The 25,753-nt window shown below is 40.2% G+C and overlaps 1 protein-coding gene across 1 annotated transcript; it reads right to left on the bottom strand.

Moving 5' to 3' along the window:
* Window positions 1–3,100: 3,100 nt before the first annotated feature.
* Window positions 3,101–4,204, bottom strand: LOC307133088 (4-galactosyl-N-acetylglucosaminide 3-alpha-L-fucosyltransferase 9-like; the record flags this gene model as incomplete). The annotated part of the gene is made up of 1 exon (XM_079827876.1): window positions 3,101–4,204. The coding sequence occupies one exon, from the start codon at window positions 4,202–4,204 to the stop codon at window positions 3,101–3,103; it is 1,104 nt and encodes a 367-aa protein (XP_079684002.1).
* Between the last annotated feature and the right edge of the window lie 21,549 nt (window positions 4,205–25,753).

The raw sequence follows: 25,753 nt of genomic DNA, 5'->3' as shown, positions 1-25,753 counted from the left end.
ACTGGCCCCCCGACTGAGCCTGGTTTTCCCCAAGGGATTTTTCTCCATTCTGTCACCTGATGGAGTTTGGGTTCTTTGGCACTGTCGCCTTTGCATTTGGCTTGCTTAGTTGTGGACATATAATAATAACAATATTATTGATCTGCCTGGATTGGCACCATTGTATGAGATAGGTATGTCATGATACCAAAATTTCAATAGTTGGTACCACTACCATCCAAATTTAAAAAAGAATTTAGTAAATTCTCATGAAGTGACGATTTATGCGTTCTTGTCCTCATGACACGGCAGAGGCTTCAAATATAGCGAGTGTCATACACGCACACGCAAGCTGCAAATGAAACTGTGCATCTGCGCCCATCATTCACACAGAGAATCAGAACATGCAGGAGTTATAATTAAATGGTATTTTGCAGTTTAATATTCACAGACACTAGTATATATTTGTCAGGAAAGATAACTGGAGATTCAATTGCAAGTGAACAATTCCTTTATTAAAGGACAAACTCGGATTGCATGTAGAAACAATCAGAAAGACGTGGTGCAGCAAGTCCTTGGCAGCACAGGGACAACATGGCAGATCCAAACGAGGAACCGAACGACAGATACACATCCACTCCGGTTCGAGACTGGAACCCCGACCGATGAACATCCACTCAGATGCAGAAACAAAAACTCAGGAGACGAAGGGCAGAACAACTGCAAGGAACACAGCGTGAGCATAAAGAGAACAATCCGACAGTAAACAAACAAAGAGACATTAAATAGCAGTGCTGAGGAGCCACAGCTAATCAGCGATCACACGTGACAGCCATAGACACATGCAACAGAACATACGACAAAACAAACAGGACAATCCACAGACCTACGGACCATGACAATATTCGGCTTCAGTCTGAAGCCCTGCGCTTAGATAAACACGGAAGCGACTGAACGCAGCTGCGGGTACCGGATATACTTGTTACTACGGTACTACAGAAATGCTGGTATCCTCAAATTTTTTTAATTTCAGTACCGACTTGGTACTGAAGTACCGGTGCTGCATTCCACTCCACTTTTAGGCACGCACTTGTGAACTTCCCTAAGCACTTCCCCTCGGGGAAATCCCTGCCGCCATTTTAAAATGCGTTCCACTTCGTGAAGTGGACGAGGGAAGTTTATATGGACAGACCCTCGCTCCCTCGATTTTGACCGATCATGTACACTTCAGGGACCTTCATATACCACAATGCAACACAAATGTGACGTCACCGCATATCAAAAATAAAAAAAACGAACTGGAACGCAGCACAGTACTTGTGATATCCCTAGTATCAGAACTGAACTGAACTGAACTGAGATAGGCTGCATTTCCCGATAACGTTGTCTCTTAGTGCGCTTGAAGACTCTAAAGGTATAACTTAACTAAAGGTATACAATTTCTATGCGTGTTCCCCGAACTATATCTTATAGGAGGCTGCTTAAGCCAGGTATACCTTCTTAAGTGCGACATTAGCAGGTGCTGTCCATGGCGGCTGTGCTGAATTAGTTGATCAATAGCTCAAAAATCTATTATTCACCATTTGCAGGGACTGTTTAACTGCATTATGTGAGAAAGCGATGCTCTTTATAATAGAAGCACTTCAGAAATAGTTGAAATTGCATTTATCTGGACTCGTGAGTTAAGAAGGTTTGGGGAAATCCATTCCTGGACTATGACATCACTGTTTTCTCCAGAGCGGCTGTATAGATAAATTAACTAAATTAGTAACTTTTCTACAACAAAATGAGCCTTCACTGAACTTACTTACACTATTTTTTTTTCGAGATCTGCTATACATACTTTGTTGCAGTATGTTCCTGTTATCACTGTAAAGCTGCTTTGAAATTATGTGTATTGTAAAAAAGCGCTATACGTAAATAAAGGTGACTTGACTTGACATGCTGTTAATTACTCAGTACTTAATTGAGAAAATGCAATATAACTATGTCACCTTAAAATAAAAGTGTAACCCAAAGTACAATTATGTTGGCCAGTGAAAATATTGAACATTTAGTTTGAACGTCCCAGTTGCACAACAGCAACAGGAAACAGTTCTGCTTATTATGACGTACTGTGACGTAAATTAAGCAATGCTAAAAGTGTGCTTGAATTTACTTGCAGATGTCAAACACCAAATTCATCAACACTGAAGATAAATTCACTGCAGGCCTTATCAGACATTAAGTTAAACCATATCTGAAAAATGCAAAGACAAATCAAACACAACCAGCTTTTCTTTGAAGCCAAAAAATTATTTTTTAACATTATACAAATCCACTTCCTGCGCCCCTAATGGTAGTCGCCACATCGCTTCGCTGCTCATTTGCAAGGTCAACTCTTCAACTTTGTCGCTTTGCTAACCTTCGTACTGCGCTGCTGAAAACCACCAGCTTTCAATGATGATATATATGCACTCTGTTCAATCTAAAATAAAAATGAACAGATAAAAAGGCACACACCTGGACAAGTCTATCAAGGTCTGTGGGTGTACCTCACAATAACATTTAGCGTGTTTTTGCGGTTGAAATGTGGCTAAAACTAAATCTAACAAGGTCTGTGAAAACAAAGAAACTTGTGCATTTATCTTTGATTCTTTATTAAAAGAAAGGAACGGTGAGAAAATACGTTTTATGAATCCTTTTACATGCACCTTTCATGAATACAGAACAATGACCCAACACATATTAACTTTTTTACAATATATTTTATCCAGAGTATACAAAAGAGATAATTACTGTCATCCCGAAAAATTCATTAATCATCAAAATACTTACATTTCAAATACTTAAATTACTTAAACTCATCTTTACCAAAAAAAAAAAACCTTTTTCCAATATTGCCTCCCTGTTCTAGCTTATTCTACGCTAAGCAATATCCAACATAGTATTTTAGGCACTTTTGTGATTATACGCTTCTTCATGATGCTTCCTGTATTCCTCAGATGTAAGTCGCTTTGGATAAATTAATAAATGTAAAGACATACACCAGTATCAAAAGCAACAGAATTTATATAAAATATTCCCTTTCATAAACTTTGTATACAGTACATGATAACCTGATCATGTAAAATAATCTTTTTTAATTGAAATACCACTCATAGAGATCATGAGCTTCTTTATATTCTCTGTGTCGTGCTATATGGTCACAGGCAGTGCAAATGGCCAGTACAAACTCTTGATTCTGTAGTATTAAATGAGGAGTTGGAGTGAGATATTTCCTCCAGGTAAAGAACCTGCTATATGCTTCTTCGTCCTTGTCCAGCTGAAGCAGATATTCTGCAAGCGACTTTGGATCTGGGAAGTCATTCACGTGAATGAAGGCACTGCCAGGAACAAAGTTCTCATAGTTTTTCCTGGGAGGACCCAAAACCACAGGGACGGTCCCTGAAGCAAGCGGCCCGTTTATCTTCTCAGTGAAGTAGTCCTTGTGGATGGAGTTCTCAAAGGAAAGGTAAAACTTGCAGCTAGCCATGGTAGGATAGTATTCGTTATAATCCAAGAACTTTGCATAAGCCCTCCCGAACATATGCACTTTAATATATTTGCTGAATTCTCTGTAAAAAACGTTCCTTACTCCAACACCTGTTGAAGCAGCATTGTTACTCACAATCCAACACACCAGTTTGTCTTTTTTGGGAATTACAAACCCCTCGTCTGGTTTCTTCCTGGTGGTCAAGCGCAGCCGTACAGGAATGTCAGCGTCCTGTCTGTAGCTGAGAGTGAGGTTGAACAGGTTTTCCAGACCTGGTATTTTGTGTGTGTTGGTCGGTGATTCCACATGTAACCATATCCACCTCTGGAACGGAGGACGAGGAGACGGAGGAAGGTTGGACAGGTCCCAACTTATGCCCTTGTGAAAAACCAAGACAGCATCTGCATTGCTGTAGAGAGCTCTATCATCCGTTATCTGACAGTTGTCAATATTGTAATACTTTTTGCAGTCCCTCAGGTCAAACCTGTAATTTTCAGGCCAGGTCCACAGCAGAAGTATAGGTTTGTCTTCCACTGCTTCAGCAGAAGAGCTCTTGTTCTTGGCTGTGATGTATTGTTTGGGTCTAGGAAGTGGAAATGGACAGTTGTTTGAAGGTGAAAACCAGAAGAACACGACACTCAGAGAGATGACACCTGCAAACGTCACTATTAGACCCAGATGACACAGCGATGAGCCATTTGTCCGTGACATTTTTGGATCTGAAGAGAAATATTGAAAAAAAGTGATTATATGCTTTCAGAGACAAGAACACACATAAATTCCTCAATAAAAAAGACAAGAGTTAGTTCACAGCTCTTTGGGAGACAAGATACAGCTATATGAAAATTAATAATTTTATTGATTAAGCCATTTTAGTCTTTTTTTTTTTAGAGTGACATTTTTAAATGAATGCAGTTATTTCAGTTCCTCACCTGACTAAAGGAGAAACAAAAAGTTCCTTTACATCATGATTTCAGTGAAAAGAATGGAAGAAAAAAGCAGGTTGTTGGGGATTGTAACACCAGTAGGATATACCAGTGCTTGAGAATATATGTATGACACCGACCAATCACAGTTCATTATGCAAATATCACTATGAACCCATCCCTCCTGGCATTATCATCTAACCAAACACACCCAAACCAGTTCATCAAACTGGAAGTTACCATCATCAAATATTGTGGTAGAAGTGTAATTCATGTGTAATTCACTGTAATTCATGTGTTGTTTTAAGCATGATCTGAAGCATATAGAAGACTAAGGTACAGAGTACCACAGCAATGAAATACAATGTGCCTAAGCACTCTCTCAGCACCAGTCAATAAATAACAATTATAAAATATAGCTGTGAGCAGCCATTAACGGGGCCAAGCGCAAAGAAAAAGACAAGACATGCCAACAGGGTTTAGGGTTAGACCAACTGCAACAATGAGCAAATAAAGGCATTTTAAGATGATTTTAGGCAAAAATGGCTGAAAAATCACATATACACTCACTAATAATATGATTTAATGGTTTGTCACTTTTGACCAATAGGTGGCGCAGTAACGAAATTGATGTGGTGTGGTCAGAGTGACATGACAATGACAAAGGCAAAGTTTGGTGTCAGTATGTCAAGGCATTACAGAGATACAGCCTCAAGAGTCATTTTGGCATCATGGCTCAACTTTGTCGCTGCAGTATATGAAAACGGTTTTGTCTGTTGACATGAAATTAATAAATTTTTGCTGTCATGGTCTTAAGATGTTACGATTCGAGTTTGGTGAAAATCAGGCAAATAGTCTAGGAGGAGTTCGAAAAAGTAGGTTTCTGAAGGAAATCAAAATGGCGAACAGAATGTTTGGCCAAATATGGCAAAATTGGGATCTATGTTCTTGGCATGACCCAAGGAATATATTGAAACCATTTTTATGACAATAGTCAAATTTAATCAAAAGTTATTAGCATTATTGGAAAATTCACTATAACTTTTGTCCACAAGGTGGCGCTGCGTTGAAACTTTTTGAGTACTTTCAGGGCTTGGTGACGAAGACACACTCCGAGTTTCGTAGCGATACGCCAATGCGTTTGTAAAACATAGCACTTTGTGACAAAATTCAAAATGGCCGACGCCCAAAATGGTTGATATGGGAAAATTGGGTATGGCATGGCTCAGCGTGATGCCCCGACTCTAAAGAGACCAGTTTTGTGATATTTGGCTAAAGTGTTCTTAAGTTATAATCAAAAATATCAAATTTTTGTATCTCTGGACCACTAGGTGGCACTGCGCCGAAACGCTGCAGGCAGCCTCAGGTCATGGTTGGCATAACACACATCAAGTTTGGTTAGAATATGCTAAAGCGTTGCGGAGATAGAGCCTGACTTTCATTTTTGTGGGCACTTTGTCGATTTCATTTGAGCGTTATTCAATAACAGTTTGACTAATCATCTCGAGAATAATACGGTTTTGTCAGCTGAGTCTGAAGATGATCTGGTTCAATTTTCGTGCAAATTGGAGCAACGGCCTAGGAGGAGTTCGCAAAAGTAGGTTTTTCGGTTAATTAAAAATGGCGGGAAAATTGTTATGACGGAAAATTACGTCATAGGGTGCAATCGAATTGGTTTGAGCCAAAAATAATGATTTTTTAAAATTAAAAAATAATTTTGTTTCTAGCCCTTATGTTTCAAAAGTTATTAGCACAAATATGAGTCAAATTTTGGACAGGTGGTGGCGCTAGAGGGATTGTTCTAGAGATTCCAAAATTGGTGTGTTTAATGCTGGGCCTGTCCTCTATCAATGTGCCAAATTTCACAACTTTCCCGCAAGCGGTTCTATGGGCTGCCATAGACTTCAATGGCGGAATAATAATAAGAAGAAATCTAACGATTTCAATAGGTGCCCGCACCTTCGGTGCTTGGCCCCTAATAACATTTAAAACATCCAAGCACGGTAAACATGTTGTTGTTACAAACAGAGGTGACACGGAGAACAAAGGCAGGTGAAAGCAGAGTTTATTGCTGAACCAGGAAGTGAGCAGGTGCGGTGAGAGTCAGAGTGAGTGTTTCTGGTAAATGCTGGATATGCTGGTGATACGATACGTTTCTTGAATCTTGAACACAGGAACAATGGATCGAAGGAGACGAGGGCCAGGAGACAGGACGAGACGAGGAGACACTCAGGGTTCGTTGGAGATCAGGTAGGTTTTCAGGTGAGTCCGAGGAAGCAAGCATGTAGGGTCATGTGCAAACGATACCGGACCGTGACTGAGTATGAGCGTGGTGCTTAAGTGCAGGTGGTGATTGCTGTGGTGATGACGTGCAGGTGTGTGTGCTCAGTATTCAGGTGATAGGGATCGTTGTGGTTGTGAGAGGGTGGAGCCTGGCGTGCTTGTAACAGTTGTACTATCATTCAGTAAAAACTATCCCTGAAATGTGATGTGTGCGTTGAGATGCTCTGCAAACGTCTCACTGATGGAAGGTGGGAGAAGAGATTGTGTGAAGGATGACTAGAATCCTGCATAATACCTAGTGCCTTCTTAGTGCTGTGTTTCCAGTAAATGTTTTGGAGCAGGCTCGGGGACAGTCTCTGGGCTTGGGATCACTGCTGTCGGATCCTCACAGACCATCAGACTAGCGACCCCCGAAGTCGGGTCCTCCTGGACTACCGAACTTGAGACCCCCGAAGTCCGGTCCTCCAGGACCACAGGACCTTGGACCAACGAACTTGAGAGAGCGGCAAGGACCTTCCTCCTCCTGCGCTTACGAAAGTGAGGCAATGTGGAGACAATCGCTGCAGCTTCTCCAGCCTAGAGTAGACGCATGCAGGCGGGGTGGAGCTGCAAACGGAGAGGTGAAGTCGGACACTTTCTGCTCCAGCAATGACGCTCGCGCTGTGTTTGCAAACTTTATCACAGCTGACGTGAAATAAATGCAATATTTGTCAATACACAGATGTTTCAGAGACATTATCATGTAATACTTTATGTACTGCTTAATACAGCGTCTACATATAAGCATTCAACATATAGCTCAACATATAAGCCTACACTCTCAATGAAGTGGGGTCTACGTTTTTATCAGTTTTATTTTGATAAACATGACAATATAACATCGCGACTACATGAAAAGAGGTTTTACCGTTATAAAAAGCTGATTTGTGAGCATTAGTGGAACTGAAGGTTTTAGAATAAACACGAAACACACGTGATCGCTGTCATGCGGTGAATCCGGCCAATTGTGGAACAGCTGTGTCGTCATCAGAGTCCGTGCAGCCTTGTGCAGTCGCTCTGGAGAAACTGCACCGGCTGTATTAGCCGGCTGCTCTCGAATCGCTCTCGTGGCACTTTGTTGACATACGTCACTGTCATGTGGCGTCGGCGCTGTCTCAACTCTGACAAAATTTCTAACCGGCATGCACTGCTTCACGGCGCAAGTGCGACCCTCCCTCTCAAACAGTGAATAACAGAAATGAGCGGAAAAGGAATACGCAGTTTCTAAATTTGTACCACAAAGGTTAATGGAGAGGAAAATAAATGTGAAAATTGTACTTTCCCGGTAGCTGGCTTGCGTTGATCTCGGACAGGCCTTCTGACAACTTATATAATATATATATATATATCTTGGATATGACTTGGATATGATTTTCCCCATATCCTTGTCTGAAAGATCAGATGTATAAATTCTTCCCAGGCTTCGGAAGGGCTGATCCACGATGCAGGAGATGTCTTCCCCACTGATGGTGAAGGTTACTATCGTTTCTCTGCCCCTTTCGCAATGAGAGGCTCCTTGACTTCTGTGGCTTGCACTGCATGAAAAGTGGGATTTTCGCGCCCGTAAACGCCTGTATACTCCCGGAAATCTCCCTAATTTTCGGCAGTTTTCGACAATTTAGAGGCAGCGAACGTCGCGTTCGTCTGTGCCACAAATTGTCGTAAACGAACCATGACGTAGGTGGAGAGCCCCCCCCCTAACCCCCCCCCCCCCCCCCCCCCCGCTGAGAAAAAAACCCCAATAATAATAATAAATATATAATTTATGTTGTAATAATTTGTTTTATATTAATGTTATTGTGCTATGAAGTATTCATACCATCAAGGAATATATGGGAAAATTATACGGACTGTGCCGTTTATTCAAAGAAAGAGCTTCATTTATAAGCATACAGCTGTTTATTCAAAGAAAGGGCTTCGTTTATAAAACACAGCTGTTTATTCAAAGAAAGAGTTTTATTGTTAAACACACAACTATGTACAGTGCAGCAGTAATGTCTCGTAATGTAATGTAAAGTTCGGCGTGCTCCAGGCTGCGAGAGCGCGGTGGCCGCACAATCCATCCAGACACCCCGTCAACAAAGCCGTCTTCCTCGTCAAACATGAGTTCAATGGTCGTGGAGTTCCAAATGTCCACCTCATCCATAGCCAACACACTCTCGCTTCCAGCACTGTAATACAATCCATAAAGACATTATGAGGCGAGGATAGTCTGTGTAAACAAAATGTGCAGTTTTAAGCTCGGATCTATTAACGCATCCATTTCCTTATACAGCTGAATAGAAGCATATTCTTTAAATCGTAACGTTACATTACCCATGCTCTGGTTCATAGCGCCTGCAGTTTGCCTCAGAGTTGTGAAGACGAAGACAGCCTCCTGAAAATTAGTCGAAAAAGTTGGTCGCGTCCATGCAGAGATTGAGTTGAAGACGGCGTCCTGTCATAGTTGATCACGAAAAAGGAAAGCAGCAAAAAACATAGGAAATGTAAAAAAAAAAAAAAGTTTAAAGCTCGTCTTCTTCATGGCCATGACCTCGACCTCGCACGTCATTGGACTAGGGCTCTAATATGGAACGCGCCCGGGGCCAAATCTCTTTATACGAAACGCGTGACTTATGACTGTTTCAACACGCACTGTTTTCCGCGTCAACGCAGCAATTTTTTACGTGTTTCTTTTGTATGTGTAGACACGCACATTCTGGTCGTGTAACAGGCATACACACACAGTCGACGCACAGTTTTAACATGTTAAGAAGACACATTTGAACGTGTTTCTTAACGCGCACATTCTGTACATGTCGAAGTGTAATTTTTTTTTTTTTAAAGCAGACTTACCTTTAGATGTAGCCTAGGCTACATACATATTAATATAAGATATTAATTAATTGCTTAACTGACTACTGTGCTAGAGTAAAGTAGCCTAATGTTACAATGTATATTAAGTAAATGCTTAATATTATACAATTATTATAATTTATCTATATGGGTTATTGTTTGTTTTTTAAAGTTAGGCTATATATAATTTCTAAAAGTATATAAAGGCTACTTTACACAGCTCATATTTATAACTGAAAACACACACACACACAACTTTATTCACTTTCACATAATGTTTTTGTAATTTGGTGTTTAGTTTGTTGTATAGTTTGTTTATACTGTTCTGTCTCTGTTTTGTTTCCAGGAACATCTGATGACTGCTATAATAAAATGACTTAATTATATTTAAAATATGTTTTGATATACATTTTATTTATATTATTAATATTTTATTTACCCATAAACGTGTCTTTAGGAAGCCATAAGTTATAGAGACAAGAATAACTTTTGCCATTTAAATGCCACATTAATTTACTGAGGACCCATACAGCCAATGATCATGTGTGAAAACACATACATAAATTGATCACTTAGAAATCAAAACTAAGGTTTGAGAAAGAAAGAATATGCATACAACAAAATATATTGTTTCATAGCAGCCTCAGTAACAAGTTCAAAACAAATTCTGCTGTAAACCGGCTCTAACAAGCCAATATACTGTAGTGTCAATATTCAGCTCAAGTGACTTCAGTGTTGATTCAGTTCAGCTGATTTCAGTTCAACTGTAAATTCCTCAGTTGTGCATATTTGTGTGTAGTTAGATATATGCAAAAACAACATTTATGGAAGAGTTCAAATAAAATAAAATAGTTTTGCACAAGGTTAGCAAGAGGTTAGCAAGGCGTCTTCTGATCTCATCCCAAAGAGCTTTCAGGCCCTCCTTCTCAGACTCCTCTGGTTCCTCCAATGCTTGTGGAGCTGCCTTCTGCTTGCCACCAGGTCATCGACCTCCTTCTCCCTCCTGCCCTTTGATCTTATTGCTGCTTCTCTGATGGTCACCTTAGACCTTAATTGGCCATACCTGTTGCTGCATTCTTCATACAGGATTTCCCCGAACAGGTTTAGTTTGGCTACCACTGACCCACATTGAGCTCTTTCCAGCTGCCCGCTCAGATGTTCGTCCAGCTTTCTCCACTCCTCAGCCTTGTTGGCCTTCGGCCACTTGATCTTGTTCCTTCGGAGCGGGTTCTTCAGATTCCTGGCCCTTTGTCTCGATTCCGTTCTTGGGTCACTTCTTGGGGTTCATCAACAGCCCTTTCTTTCTCCTCCTTCCTTTCCTTCTGCTCTACCTCTGCAACATTGGGCCCGTTGGCACTGTGGTTGTCAACCGGGTCAGTTGCAAGGTTGCATCAGGCTACCACCACCACACTTCGTCTTTCCCATGTGGATGTGAAGTCCCCTCAAAGTTGTTGTTTTTCCCCAGCCACACCTACACTTCCTTGGAATCTTCTCTTTTGCCGATATCCTTGCATTCGTTACCATGTGGTCCGTCCTTGTTGGCCCTTCTTTCACAACTTTTTTGCAGCAATGTGTTTAATTTGGGATGAATTGAGAGCTTTTAATTTGAAAAGTTCTGAAAGACATTCAAAAGCCTCTGTGGAGTGGATCGCTAGACACGCCTCTAAAATAGACATCATGAAATGTGTGGTATGATAAACGAACAGTGAACCATAACGTTTGCTTATAACGCGGGGCCTCAGCACCAACACGTGAACAATAACAACTCAAATTCAGCTTCCTTTTTAGCAAAAATATTGACAAGACAACCAGCAAAAAAAGGTGCCATGCTTCGTCTCGTGGTGCCATCTATATTCTTTATAAAACAGCGACAACTTCTTTGCAGATGAGACACACCGCTTTGCATTCACAAAACCAGGTGGGATGAACGCAGTTGTCTTTCCATTCTTCTTTGTATGCCCTTGTTACGTTTAAATCAAGGAAAAATTGGAGTGAGGACTCAAATGCAAGAAAGGAGGAGGATTTATTAACAAAATAAACACAACAAAATACAACAAAACAAAACCCACAAGGGGGAAAACATAAAACTAGAAATACACAAAACCAACTGAAAACACATATATAAAATTATGTTTTTTGTTTTATGTATTCTTCTATACATATTAGAGTAAAGAATATAGCAGTTTCTAACCATTTTAATCTGGTCCAAGAAGAGTACAGGGAAACTGGATGGTACATTGACATTCAGATGTGCAGGTTTGGGTTATTTAAACAGGTTGTGTGACTGTACAATGTGAAACCTATAAACCTGAATACTGTTGTGTCCAGCAGATGGTGTTGTAGGCTTGTTCAGATGCGGTGCCTAAAGAAAGAGAAGTGGAGTCAAAATTTTAGTTTATGGAAGAAACCTGTTCCTGTTCTAAATCTGTTCTTAGTTTAAGTTTATCTGAGAGAATACTACAGCCACCCATAGTCAAGCTACACACATGGTGCAAATAGTCAAAGAACTTTTGCGCACTATTGCTCATACAAATAACATTTTACTTCTATGTACACTTTTTGTAAACAGCATCAATAAATTTTTTGCACAATGAAAATAAAATAATGTTCATTGTTATTTAAATTTGGAACAATTGTGTAAATCTCAGAATGCAAGTGCACTTAAGTTATAGGGCATGTCGGAATCCACTTTTGCTAGTTTAATGATCAGCTGTTAAGTAACAACGTTACAAAATTATTCATGGAGTCAGAGTTAAAATTAGATACCCACATTTTAATAAATGAAGTGAACTTAACCTGTTAGCCCCGCTTTTGAAAAAATCCTAAGAAATGGCATAATCAGACTAAAGCGGTTACAGACAGTTAATGATTCCTTTGCACTAAAATCATAAGTATGGCGTCATTTGAAAGCAGACACTTGGCAGTTTACTGTAAATTCCAAATTATATTTATTTTCATAATCAAAAATAGCTATAATTAGCTTCAAAATTTTGTAAAGTTATTAGAAATATATTTGTATGAAATATCTTTATGAAAATAAAATTGAAGTTGGCATTTTAGCAATCTAGAAGTGCACTACAGCTGAAGCCACGTCTGACCATGTTATATTTCAAATCTGAAGATGATAAGTCTAAAACTCTGAATTTTATGAAATGTTTTTCAAGATCATGTCATATGATTTTATTTTGAGATTTCTCTAAAATGTTAACTGATGTTTATTGCCATCTCTTAGCTACCATTCAGTTTATTGTCTCTATTGTTTTGAGGTGCAAACTGCCCATTCAGTTTCAGTCTCCCCAGAACACATTCACACCTCTCTGGTCTGGTTATGGCTCTAAATTATCTTATTCTTTTGTCTTCATTGTAATCACTGACGACTCTCTATTCAAACCTCATTTATGATCAAACTTCTCACTTCACCTTCTAAAGTGCCTCAAATGCCGTTGTTGACAATAGAAACATTTCAGTTGGTTTTTCATTTCAGTCTATTCAAAATTATTAATAAAAATAACGTATTTGCCGAGGTGGCAGGTGCATTGGCTAGCTAGCATGTTAGCTTAGCACACAATCAAAATACAATAAAGATTAAAACCATGTTTTTTCTCCAAAATTACTTTATATCACAAGTGGGATGTTTTAAATAACCTTCTGTGGTCTCACTTGGCTTAGGATAAAAAAATCAGACAGAAAATATATCATTTTACAATATTCTGCATATTGATAAAAGCTATGTCGAATAGCATTGCATTATAAATATAATCTATTATGAATACACCCAACATGGTATAAAGAACACAGACAAACCATACATCGTCGCGATTGTGTGTTTATTATCTTCAAATATCTCTATTTGCGCCTTTCGCGATCTCTATTATGGCACATCGTATCTTCTTCGTCTGTCTGTACCATATATGGACTACATGTGCACAGAGCGCCCTCCGGCTGCCAGTATGAATTGAAAACAACACATAAGAGTCTCCATCGCTCATGAATAGGCTACATCTGCACATTTTGAGGAAGTATTGAATAAAAAATACTCCTCTGTTTAGAAATTTGACACAGACATATGAGAATCTATCAATAATTCTCCTCATCTGCACACTTTGGAACTAAAAGTTCTGAGGGATGTTGATTTGCCGCGAATCTTCGTGTGGAGAATAGAGGAGTTTTTTATGAATGAGAGCAGCTGAGGCTCATATTACAATCAAACGGTACCGACACGGTTTTCATATTCATAACTCCAGACACATATTAACAAATTACTGTCACTATAAGACTTTGAGAATAAAACAGAGGTAAAAAATGGAAGCTTGACTCTTAGATCTTTTAAATGATGTATAGTTTGTCACTTGTAATTACTTACATCTGACAGTCATTTGAGCTAATAGGGACGAATGCGCCCTCAATCCGGTTAAGAGGTTAACAGAAACTCTGAAAAGGCTTACATTGAATTCCTTTTTTAAATTTAGTTTAAACAGTTGATGCCAAAAGGACAAAAGTTTTGCATGCATTTGGGCTCCAACCCATAACCAGAGTCCAGAGGGGGTACCTGGCTAATGCCATGGAGGCTGTGCTTCTCTGGCCCCCTGAACTGCCTGCACCGCCAGGTCTTGGGGGAAGGATGGTGGGCCAGGCTTGTGCAAGGGGACAGGACAATGTCCATGGCAAGGCAGTGGCAAACCTGGACTGCTGTAGGTTTTGTTTTGTTTTTGTTGGGCGTTTGGAGCCGCCCATAGACGGGGGGGGGGGTGTGTCACAGTATATTTTGGTTTTGTTTCAAGTTCATGTTTTATGCACTCTTTTTGTTATGTTCAATGTCATGTTTCCTGTAAACTGCTGTTGGTGAGTTTTTTTGTTTTGTCAAGTCAGGTCCAAGTCCAAGTTCAAGTCAAATAATTTTTTCAGTTTTTTCCCTTTGGACTATTGGCAATAAAACTGCACTTGGGTTCTTCAACAGTTACCTCCAGTGGACTATCATTACAGATGGAAGCATGAGATACAAGGCATACAACCCCATTTCCAGAAAAGTGATTTGTTAATTCTCTTGAACCTTCATTTAACTGACAAAATAACTAAATTACATATTGTAAATATAAACATATTTTGATGGTACAATACACTGCTAAAAGGGGGCAGAGGCAAAATAAAAGTGAAAAGATTACACAATATTTTGGACAATAAGCAGTGAATTGGTAATAGGTAAGGGTTTCTTGTTTGGGTATAAAAGGAGCATCCATCAAAGTCTAAGGGCCCTATTTTAACGATCTGAGCGCATGGTCTAAAGTGCACGATGCAAGTGCACCTAGTGTCCAAATCCACTTTTGCTAATTTAATGACGGAAAAAACGTTGGTGCGCCCAAAAGGGTTGTCCATATTCTCATAATGAATAATGGGTGTGTTTTGGGTGTAACGTGCAATAAACCAATCAGAGTCTCATCTCCCATTTCCTTTAAAGGCCAGTTGCACCATGGCAGATTTGCTACTTACATGGCAAAATTTGCAAGCAGAAAATCCGATACTGTGCTCAAGTACTTGTGTTCGTAAAACTACCCCGATATGAGACACAGCTGACAAGACTAATAAGACACCTGAACTGAAACTCGAATCAACATGAAAAACTACAAAGAACTACAAAATAAAGCACAGGAAACACTTCAACTTAAAAGTCCAAGGACAGACACAGGGCACATGTGACAGAGCCCCCCTTTAAGGAGTAGATTCCAGACGTTCCACAATCAAAAATAAAATAAAAAAAAAGTCCAGGAGGGAGGTGGATCGGAGGCGGATCCCGGGGCAGGATGGATGTCCAGGTCCGTGGAGCGGAACAGGACAAGGAACCTGGCATGGCATAGATTGGCCTGGGAGCGTGGGCGGACCCGGGCCATGGAGCGAGGGCAGACCCGGGAGTTCCGGAAGCCATGGAGACGCAGGCCGTTCAGGGGACCACAGAGGCGCCAGAAGCTGAGGGGACCACGGAGGCTCCGGGAGTTCAGGGGGCCACGGTGGCTCAGGTAGTTCAGGGGGCCACGGTGGCTCAGGTAGTTCAGGGGGCCACGGTGGCTCAGGTAGTTCAGGGGGCCACGGTGGCTCAGGTAGTTCAGGGGGCCACGGTGGCTCAGGGTGTTCAGGGGGCCACGGAGGCTCAGGGAGTTCAGTGGACCACGGAGGCTCAGGGAGTTTAGGGGGCCACAGTGGCTCAGGGGGCCACAGTGGCTCAGGGAGTTTAGGGGGCCACAGTGGCTCAGGGGGCCACAGTGGCTCAGGGAGCCACGGTGGCTCCGGGAGTTAAATTATGTAATATTATTATTGTTGTTATTATTATTATTATTTTGACAAGTATTCTACAGGCCTACAATAGTAATATATTTCTGTCACAATTTCATCTAGTTAAACCGTTTATTTTGATGGGTTTTAGTGAGGACCTATTTCAGGGAAGATCTTTTTCAGAGTGTATTTGATAATGGCTTTTAATCAAATAAAATGATGAAAATGGGGGTTCTCAGATCAGCTCTGGAAATGTTCATACTGTCATGCCCAAATATGTTTTTTGAGACGTTAAACACCACGAACATCGCATAGGCTACTTAAGTAGGCTACTATGTAGGCTATTAGACGAAACTGAGCTGCTCATTCACACAGATACAGAAGAAGCAGAACATATATTCATATAGCAGTGTTTTGAGCTTTAATATTCACAGACCATGCCGCGATTTGATTTATTGTACAGCTCTACTGTCGATGTATTCATTCATCCATCCATCAGTTTGCATGTTTTACGTGACATCTGGGTTATACTGTATTTCCGGGATTCCCTCTGCATCACAGAAATCATTCGGCCTTAAGTTATAAACGTACCTTTATCTGCACAGAGAGATGGTGTTCCCGAACATGTTCTATGTGTTTCCTCCTTTACATTAACATTTTTTTGATAATTTGATATCCTCCAGGACAACACCCGGCTATTTTTTGTCTATATCCAAAGTTGTTCCATACTATCCAGGGGTTCACGACAGCGTTTCGCTTTCAGCTGGGTCTGACGTCTGTCTTGTCCGTCCGTCTCCATCTTTTTGTGATTTTTGCATTCATTCTCCCGCCTTCAATTCAATGCAGTCGTTTCCGGATCACGTTTCCCCCCCTTTGTATTATTTATTTTTACTCAGTAACGGATGTGGTTTAAAATGTAGCGAAGTACAATACTTCAAACAAAACATATTTATGTAAAAGTAAAATGACAGATTTTTAAAACTACTTAAAAAAAGTAGAAGTACGCAGAAAAACTACTCAATTACAGTAACGCGAGTAAATGTAATTCGTTAGTTTCCACCTATGGATGCTGGTCAGCGGCTGGGGCCATCTTTGGACACTGGTCAGTGGCTGGAGGGAGCCATCTTTGGACGATATTTCATGATACCAAAATTTCAAATTTTAAAAGAATTGAGTAAATTCTCATGAAGTGACGGTTTATGTGTTCTTGTCCTCATGAAACGGCAGAGGCTAAAAAGAAGCAAGCAAGCTGCAAATTAAACTGCGCATCTGCGCCCATCATTCACACAGACACTCATAACTTGCAGGAGTTATAATTAAATGGTATTTTGCAGTTTAATATTCACAGACACTAGTATATTTTTGTCAGGAAAGATAACTCGAGATTCAATTGCAAGTGAACAATTCCTTTATTAAAGGACAAACTCGGATGGCATGTAGAATCAATCAGAAAGATGTGGCAGCACAGGGACTACATGGCAGATCCAAACGAGGAACCGAACGACAGATACACATCCACTCCGGTTCGAGACTGGAACCCCGACCGATGAACATCCACTCAGATGCAGAAACAAAAACTCAGGAGACGAAGGGCAGAACAACTGCAAGGAACACAGCGTGAGCACAAAGAGAACAATCCGACAGTGAATGAACAAACACAGAGACATTAAATAGCAGTGCTGAGGAGCCACAGCTGCCGGGGGAATCCCTGCCGCCATTTTGAAGTGTGTTCCACTTCGTGAAGTGGACGAGGGAAGTTTATATGAATAGACCCTCACTCCCTCGATTTTGACCGATCATGTGTACACTTCAGGGACCTTCATATACCACAATGCAACACGAATGTGACGTCACCACATATGTTTTTTTTGTTGTTTTTTTTCAATCTTTTTATTGAGGAAATATCACAAACAATCATGTACAAACAGTTTAGAGGTATTCCCCTTAAATTTTTGTTATTTTAAAACAGTAACACAGGAGACAGAAAACAAAACACACGCTATAAAAATGGGTAGATGAATAAAATTAAATGAAATAAAAAAAGGCGGGGGGGCAGAATCAATCACATGGTAGAGTTTGTAGCGATTTAAAATAATCCATGAAAGAATCCCATTTGTGGTGAAATTTTTCAGAATTTTCCCCTAGATGAAAACTTTATCTTTTCCAATTTAAAGGAGCTGTATGTAGGACTGTGGCCAAAACTGGTACTGCAATCACTTTCAAATTACTGTAGAGCGGTGTATCCCCTCTCCCCCTCCCCCTGACTCGAGGTTGCCAGATAGGCTGCAGGATCCAGCAGGAACGTAGGCTGCTACAAGGAGCTTTCAATGGCAAGTGACGAGTCGTACACAGTACGTTTTTTTTTTCTTTTTTTCTGTTAATTATGTTTATGCTTCAAGAGCGATGTTTTGTGAAGTAATTATGAATCGCAAAAATGTACTAATGGCGATTAGCCAAATATAATCGTAAATATGAAAGCTCGTATGTGACAGTACATTCCCACATGAAAAAATACTATAGTAAAATTACAGCAAAGCTAAATAACATTAGCAATGGTCATACAGGTCAACTTGCAGCATGTTTTGTCCACTATATATGCGAAGAACGAATGAGGAATAATTTTTACAGAGGTAACGTTAGGCTACTGTCTCAAATACGTTTTCACAGTGCAATAATAAGCGTGCTAATGTTGTTTTCCTCAGCGTCCCAGCATAATGACAGAGAAACGGGCTCTGATAATGCATTACTAATGTTAGCAATGACGACTCGCCGTTTTTATTTACCAAACAATTCCTTAACGTTACCTTTTCAATTCAATGACCCACCTCCTCCATCTGCGCTAACCTAACGTTACTTTGCACGAACATGCCTATCTTTGTTCGACTGTCATGAATATTTTAAATGTCCATTTACATTAAGTACAAGTTAGCCAAACATAGATGAACCTTACCTGTCCAGGAGAAAATTAGCAACGTTGGCATCAGTCTTCAAATTATTCTCCGTTTTCAGCCGTCTCTATCTTTCAAAGGCATCTCTTATACAAATCCTTGTTTTATTTCGGACACTGTCACAACGTTTTTCTGATTCATAACGAGGTCGTTTAGGTTTCGTAAAGTTAGACATTGTTTATCCAAAAAGTTTGTAGCTGCAGCTGTGGTAACTAGAGCAGAGCTGGCAACCCGAATGCAGAAACACTACTGACTTCGTGATTGGTAGACAGGTGGAGGGTGGCGCTTCAGGCCAAAACACAACATGTCAACATCAACATCAGTTGAGGGCTGCAACTTCACTTTTAAAATGACAATATCTTGGCCGGACAACCGTTGTCAGTGATATAAATATTTGAAATTAACATGATTTCTTAATGTCTAGTGACATATCAGGGCCATTTTATGATTAATTGAAATACATTTCTTACATACAGTTCCTTTAAGCAACGACATCACATTCTGGAGCCACACAGAAACTGAAGGTGCTTTATAGCCTTTCCAGAGAAGTAAAATGCACCATCTAGTCTGAAGTCAAGTGAAGTAAATGTCAAAATATCAGCCTGAGCAGGGTCAGTTAACACAGAGTTAACCGAGAGTCCAAATACAGCCAAAAAGGGATCCATATGAACCTGAATTCTAAGAGCTTTGGAGAGAATCATGGAATACTGGTTCCAGAAATTGTGAAGTTTAGGGCAGGAGAAAAACATGTGATCAAGATTACATGGGGTACCGTGACACCGCTCACACTGATCAGTTATCTGTGGATACATTTCGGATAATCGAGACCTTGAATAATGTACTCTGTATAATACCTTAAACTGAATTAGCTGCAACCTTACACAGGATGTGCTAGAGCGAATACATGATAATGCCTTTTCCCATTGTTGATCTGAAAAAGTTATTCCTAGCTCCTGTTCCCAAGACTTGTGAATTTTAGCTGTTGAATAGGTGTCCAAATCTATTAACTGTTTATATATTATTGATATAATAGATTTCTTAGTTGGGCTTAAGAGACAACAGCTCTTCCCAAAGTTGAGTATTAGGAAGTGAAGGATGGGAAGGGAAGAGAGACGAAGCACAGTGCCGAATCTGAAAGTAGCGAAATAAATGAGCAGCCGAGAGATTCATTTCAGAGGACAAAGTGGAAAAACTTGAGAAAAGGAGGTCTTTATACAAGTCTTTAAAACTTTTAATGCCACGGTTTTCCCACTGTATATAGACAGCGTCAGTCAGGCCAGGGGGAAATAAGTGATTTTTTGTTATAGGCTTTGTGGTTGAGGCTGAAACAAACTTGTAATTATTCCTGAATTGCGACCAGATTTTACCACATATCATGTTTAATTTACCCCACCACATACAACTCTTATGATATTTTAATGATTTTTTCAAACATTTAAAACAACCCAAACACACCTATATACTGTACATATAGAATGCTGCATTAAACTATTAAAAAATAATAATAATAATAAATCAACTCCATAGTGGATTCCAAGTGATCAAGGGCTTAGGACGTTCCATTTCAGTTCATTGCAAAGGCTCCGCCAGTAGTGAGCACTCATGCAACGTAAACAATGACGCACATCCGAGAGAACGAGATGGAGGGAAGTTAGCAAGTGAAGGGCATAATAAAATAAAAAAACGAACCGGAACGCAGCACAGTACTTGTGACATCCCTAGTATGAGAACTGAACGGAGTTGGACGATGACATCACTGTTTTCTCCAGAGTGGCTGTATAGATAAATTAACTAAATTAATAACTTTTCTACAACAAAATGAGCCTTCACTGAACTTACTTACACTATTTTCTTCTAGATCTGCTGTACAAACTTTGTTGCATTATTTTCCTGTTATCACTGTAAAGCTGCTTTGAAACGATCTGTATTGTAAAAAGCGCTAAACGTAAATAAAGGTGACTTGACTTGACAAGCTTTTAATTACTCAGTACTTATGTTGCCAGTTAACAAAATAAATCAATTGACACTGAATTACTTTTTATATTTGGGTGATTTATTAAACTCAATCAGTTTAGATTTTCTTTGTTGTGGTCTTAATATATTTTAGAAGAATAGTTTAACACAATACATGTGATAATACAATATCACTCAATCATGTAATGCTGTAATAAAGAAATCAAAGATAGTAATACTCAAATCCACCACATGGGGTCCCTCTAACTATAAACTCAAACCAAAACTTCCCAAGAATATCTTCACAGAAAATAAAATACGAAATTCTTATAAAGTGTCAATTTCTCAATTTCCAGTTATTGCTAGTGTTAGGGCACACTTTCAGGGTGAAACAATACACTTTAGAAAATCACACAAACACGGTAGTGGCACCCTACACAAACACAAAACAACTGTCAGCATTTTCATCAGGTGAATTTAAACTAGTACATGGAAATCAAATATAACATGCACATGATCTATGCACATCATTCACGTACATTTTGCACTTAAACATGACATTGGACACTTACCGAATTCTGTTTTACCAAGAACTCGTCGTAACACTCGTCACATGCAATCACAAACACTCCGATCATCCCGAACCCTAACCATAAAATACACATTTTACATAAACAGGATGAAATGAACACAGCATATTACACTAGATTAAAGTATTATCATCACATTTACTCACGTAGATAATGGATTTAACCCAGGATGATACAAAATTCGGATTCATCTCTCATGCACTGCTTAAGCCATTTTTCTCTAACGCACTCTTAAAGGCCCGGGTATACTTCACTTACCACGCCCGGACGCGTCACGTGCGCAGCCCTGTCCGCGCGTCTTTCAAAGTATAGGTGTGTTCGACATCGGCTGCGGCTGGATGCAACTGATCGGCGAGAGTAGCCGCGTGCAGGCGGGGAGGAGCTGCAAACACAGACGTGAAGTCGGACACTTTCTGCTTCCCGCGGTGACGCTCGCGCTGTGTTTGCACACTTTATCAGCTGAAGTGAAATAAATGCAATATTTGGCAATACACAGATGTTTCAGAGACATTATTGTCATGTAATACTTTATGCACTGCTTAATACAGCGTGTGTTTTTACAAGAATAAAGTTCAACATATAAGCCTACACTATCAATGAAGTGGGGTCTATGTTTTTAATCAGTTATATTTTGATAAACATGACAATATAACATCGCGACTACATGAAAGGAGGTTTTACTGTTATAAAAAACAGATTTGTGCGCATTAGTGGAGCTGAAGGTTTTAGAATAAACACGAAACACACGTGATCGCTGTCATGCGGTGAATCTGGCCAATCGTGGAACGGCTGTGTCGTCATCAGAGCCCGTGCAGCCTCATGCAGTCGCTCTCGAGAAACTGCACCGGCTGTAATCGCCGGCTGCTCTCGAATCGCTCTCGCGGCACTTTGTTGACATACGTCACTGTCACGTGGCGTCGGCGCTGCCTCAAGTCGGACAAAATTTCTAACCGGCATGCACTGCTTCAAGTCAGCCGCCGATCGGTCTGCGCATCGCTGGGTGAAGTCGAACAAGCCTTATACTACACAACGGATGCGCGCGGAGGATCGCGTTCGACACATGCGCAGTAAAAAAGTGTCTATGCTCCACCAGACATCGGAGGGCAGCACTGAGTCCTGTCATCAACGGGACATTCGCTGGGCATGATCGGAGAAGAACTGTAGTGCATCCACCATTGCTACATAGTTTGGAAGAAACACTGAAGAATCAAAAATTCTCTCTTTTTTTTCCAAGCGTGTTGTTTTTAAACCGGTCTTTGCACACTCTTCTTCGACGGCTGAACACTGTGCTCAATACTGTGTGTATTGCCACCTAGTGGACTCTTCTGTACTGCTGGCGCATGCGCTGTTGCACGCGGACCGTTCGCGCGGTCACAAAATTTGGGCTGCGCGCGGACGGGGTGTGCGGCCGGCCGCGAGCCCTCCGAGTGATGAAAATTACGTCATTCGGGCGGTGCACGAACGCGGACGGCCGAAGTATACCCGGGCCTTAACGCGTCACAGCCTCAGCGGCCACTTTCTTAAAGGGGAAGTACACTTTTAGTTTAGGGGCTTTATATTCTAATACCACCCGGTTACACTTATTTGAGAAAGTGTAACCCAAAATACAATTATGTTGGCCAGTGAATTATTGAAAATTTAGTTTGAACTTCCCAGTTGCACAACAGCAACAGGAAACAATTCTGCTTATTATTCCACTGTGACGCAAGTTGTGTTGTGACACACGCTCATGTAAAAAAACAACAACCAGCTTTTCTTTGAAGCCAAAAAAGTGTTTTTTAACATTATACAAATCCACTTCCTGCGCCCCTATTGGTAGTCGCCGCATCGCTTCGCTGCTCAGTTGCAGGTTCAACTCTTCAACTTTGTCGCTTTGCCAACCTTCGAACTGTGCTGCTGAAAAAACCACCAGCTTTCAATGACGATTGACATGCAGTTTGATTAAATCTAAAAATAAAACTAGTCTGTCAAGGTCTGTGGGTTTACCTGACAATAACATAAAGCATGTAATTGGAGTGGAAATGTGGCTAAAATTAAATCTAACAAGTCTGGTCAAGTCAAGTCTGTGAAATCAAAGAACTTGTGCATTTATCTTTGATTCTTTATTTCAAGAAATGAGCGGTGAGAACATACGTTTTATGAATCCTTTTATATGCACCTTTCATAAATACAGAACAATGACCCAACACGTTTACTTTTTTTTTCATATTTTATACAAAATACAGTATACAAAATAGATTATAATAACTGTCATCCGCAATATTGATTAATCATCAAAATACTTTCATTTTAAATACTTAAATACCACCTCCATCCGGAATGCAGGATTGCTGACAACATTCAAAAGACAGCTGAAGACTCATCTCTTCTGCGAGCACTTAACCTCATCTTTAAAAAAAACTCCCTTTTTCCAATATTCCCTCCGTTTTCTATCTTATGCTACTCTAAGCAATGTCCAACACTATAGTATTTTATGCACTTTTGTGATTTTTCACCTCTTCATGACGGATCGCTTCCTGTATTTCTCAGATGTAAGTCACTTTGGATAAATGAATACATTTAGGCAAGGCAAGGCAAGGCAAGTTTATTTGTATAGCACATTTCATACACAGTGGCAATTCAAAGTGCTTTACACAGAAATGAAGTTAAAATAGTCATAAGTGAGTAAAATAAAAATTTATATAGTATAATAGTTATAATAGGAATTAAAAGGAAATAAAAATAAAGATAAAATCCCCTATCTGGGGTGGAAGAAAATGGAGAGTCAGGTTTACTTTAAAAATATTTGTCAGGTAACTGCGTGTTTCAACAGTACCCTTACAGACAAATCTTCTTGGCCTAACTTGAGGGCGTTCTCTAGATGTTTTACCCGCCAGAGCAGATCTAAACGGGTCTTCCTCGCACCGGAGGGAGTACTCAAAAAATATTTGTCAGGTAACTGTTCATTTAAACATTACCCTTACAGACAAATGTTCCTGGACAGGAACACCAGGGCTATCTCTACTTTGTTCGACCGTCAGAGCGGATCTACACGGTCCTTCCTCTTACCACCAAGGCTATACAGATCTATCCGTCAGAGCAGATCTAAACGGATCGTCCTCGCACCGGAGGGATTTCGATTTATCGCTCCCCCGTCTCTCAACCTCTTCCACCCAGAAAGCCTTAACAAAATAAAAAATAATAAAAAATAAAAAGTATAATTAAAAACTAAAAATAAAACAGGGTTAAAATGAAACACATAATTAAAGTGCAAGCAGTTCGGACAAAGCACAGAGCTCATTGAGTAAATGCATAAGATAAGGTGCAATCAGTCGGACGTACAGTGGCATAGCTCATTCAGTAAATGCACAGCTGAACAGATGTGTTTTGAGTCTGGATTTGAAAGTGGCTACTGTTGGAGCACATCTGATCTGTTCAGGAAGCTGGTTCCAGCTACGGCTGGCATAATAGCTAAAAGCAGACTCTCCTTGCTTTGAGTGAACCCTTGGTATTTCTAATTGACTTGATCCTGATGATCTGAGTGATCTGTTGGGTTTGTATTTAATCAGCATATCTGCAATTTATTGAGGTCCTAGGTCATTTAGTGATTTATATACAAGTAATAGTACTTTAAAATCGATCCTAAATGTAACTGGAAGCCAGTGTAAAGACCTGAGGACTGGTGTGATATGGTCATATTTTCTGGTTCTGCTCAGAATCCTGGCAGCAGCGTTCTGTATGAGCTGCAGCTTTCTAATGGTCTTTTTGGGAAGGCCAGTGAGAAGACCATTACAATAGTCCACCCTGCTGGTGATAAAAGCATGAACGAGTTTCTCTAAAGGCCAATTTATACTTCTGCGTCGAGTGCACGCAGAGGGTACGGCGTACCCTACGCATAGACGCGTTGGTTACGCCGTACCCTACGCCGTACCCTGACGCGCACCTCTCCAAAAATGTAACAACGCGTCAATTCTACGCGGACCGCAAGCGCTGTGATTGGTCTGCCAGAACCCTTCCCTCAGGTCAATAAATAAATAAAAAATCTGCGATAGGAGTGTGTGTGTGTCCATAAATTGGATGATAGTTCCTTACGTCTGCTATAACACAATATTTTGCAGTCCAGCGATTCTTTATGGTAGTAAATAAATACATAGATCCGCTGAGTATAGTTTATTTATTTTCTCATTAAAACCAAAGATGTTAATCAGTGATTGCATATCAAGAAAAGGGACACATTAGGGTATATTTCGTGAATGAAGTCTCCGCAACAGCAATCGATTGCTCGAGCCACCGCTGCTGAAAACAGCGGCCACGAGCTCCGCATGATTTCACAAACACATTCCAGCGCCAGATCGCCTTATTTAACTTTACTAATCAACTAGAGATGCTTAATTTGTATTAGATACAACAACTCAAGCTGCAAGAAAAGCCGCTCTCTCACTG

This window comes from Gobio gobio, assembly GCF_949357685.1.
Source record: "Gobio gobio genome assembly, chromosome: 10".
NCBI classification, from domain to species: domain Eukaryota; kingdom Metazoa; phylum Chordata; class Actinopteri; order Cypriniformes; family Gobionidae; genus Gobio; species Gobio gobio.
The sequence above is the reverse complement of the archived record's forward strand: the minus strand, read 5'-3'. Positions and strand labels throughout refer to the sequence as shown.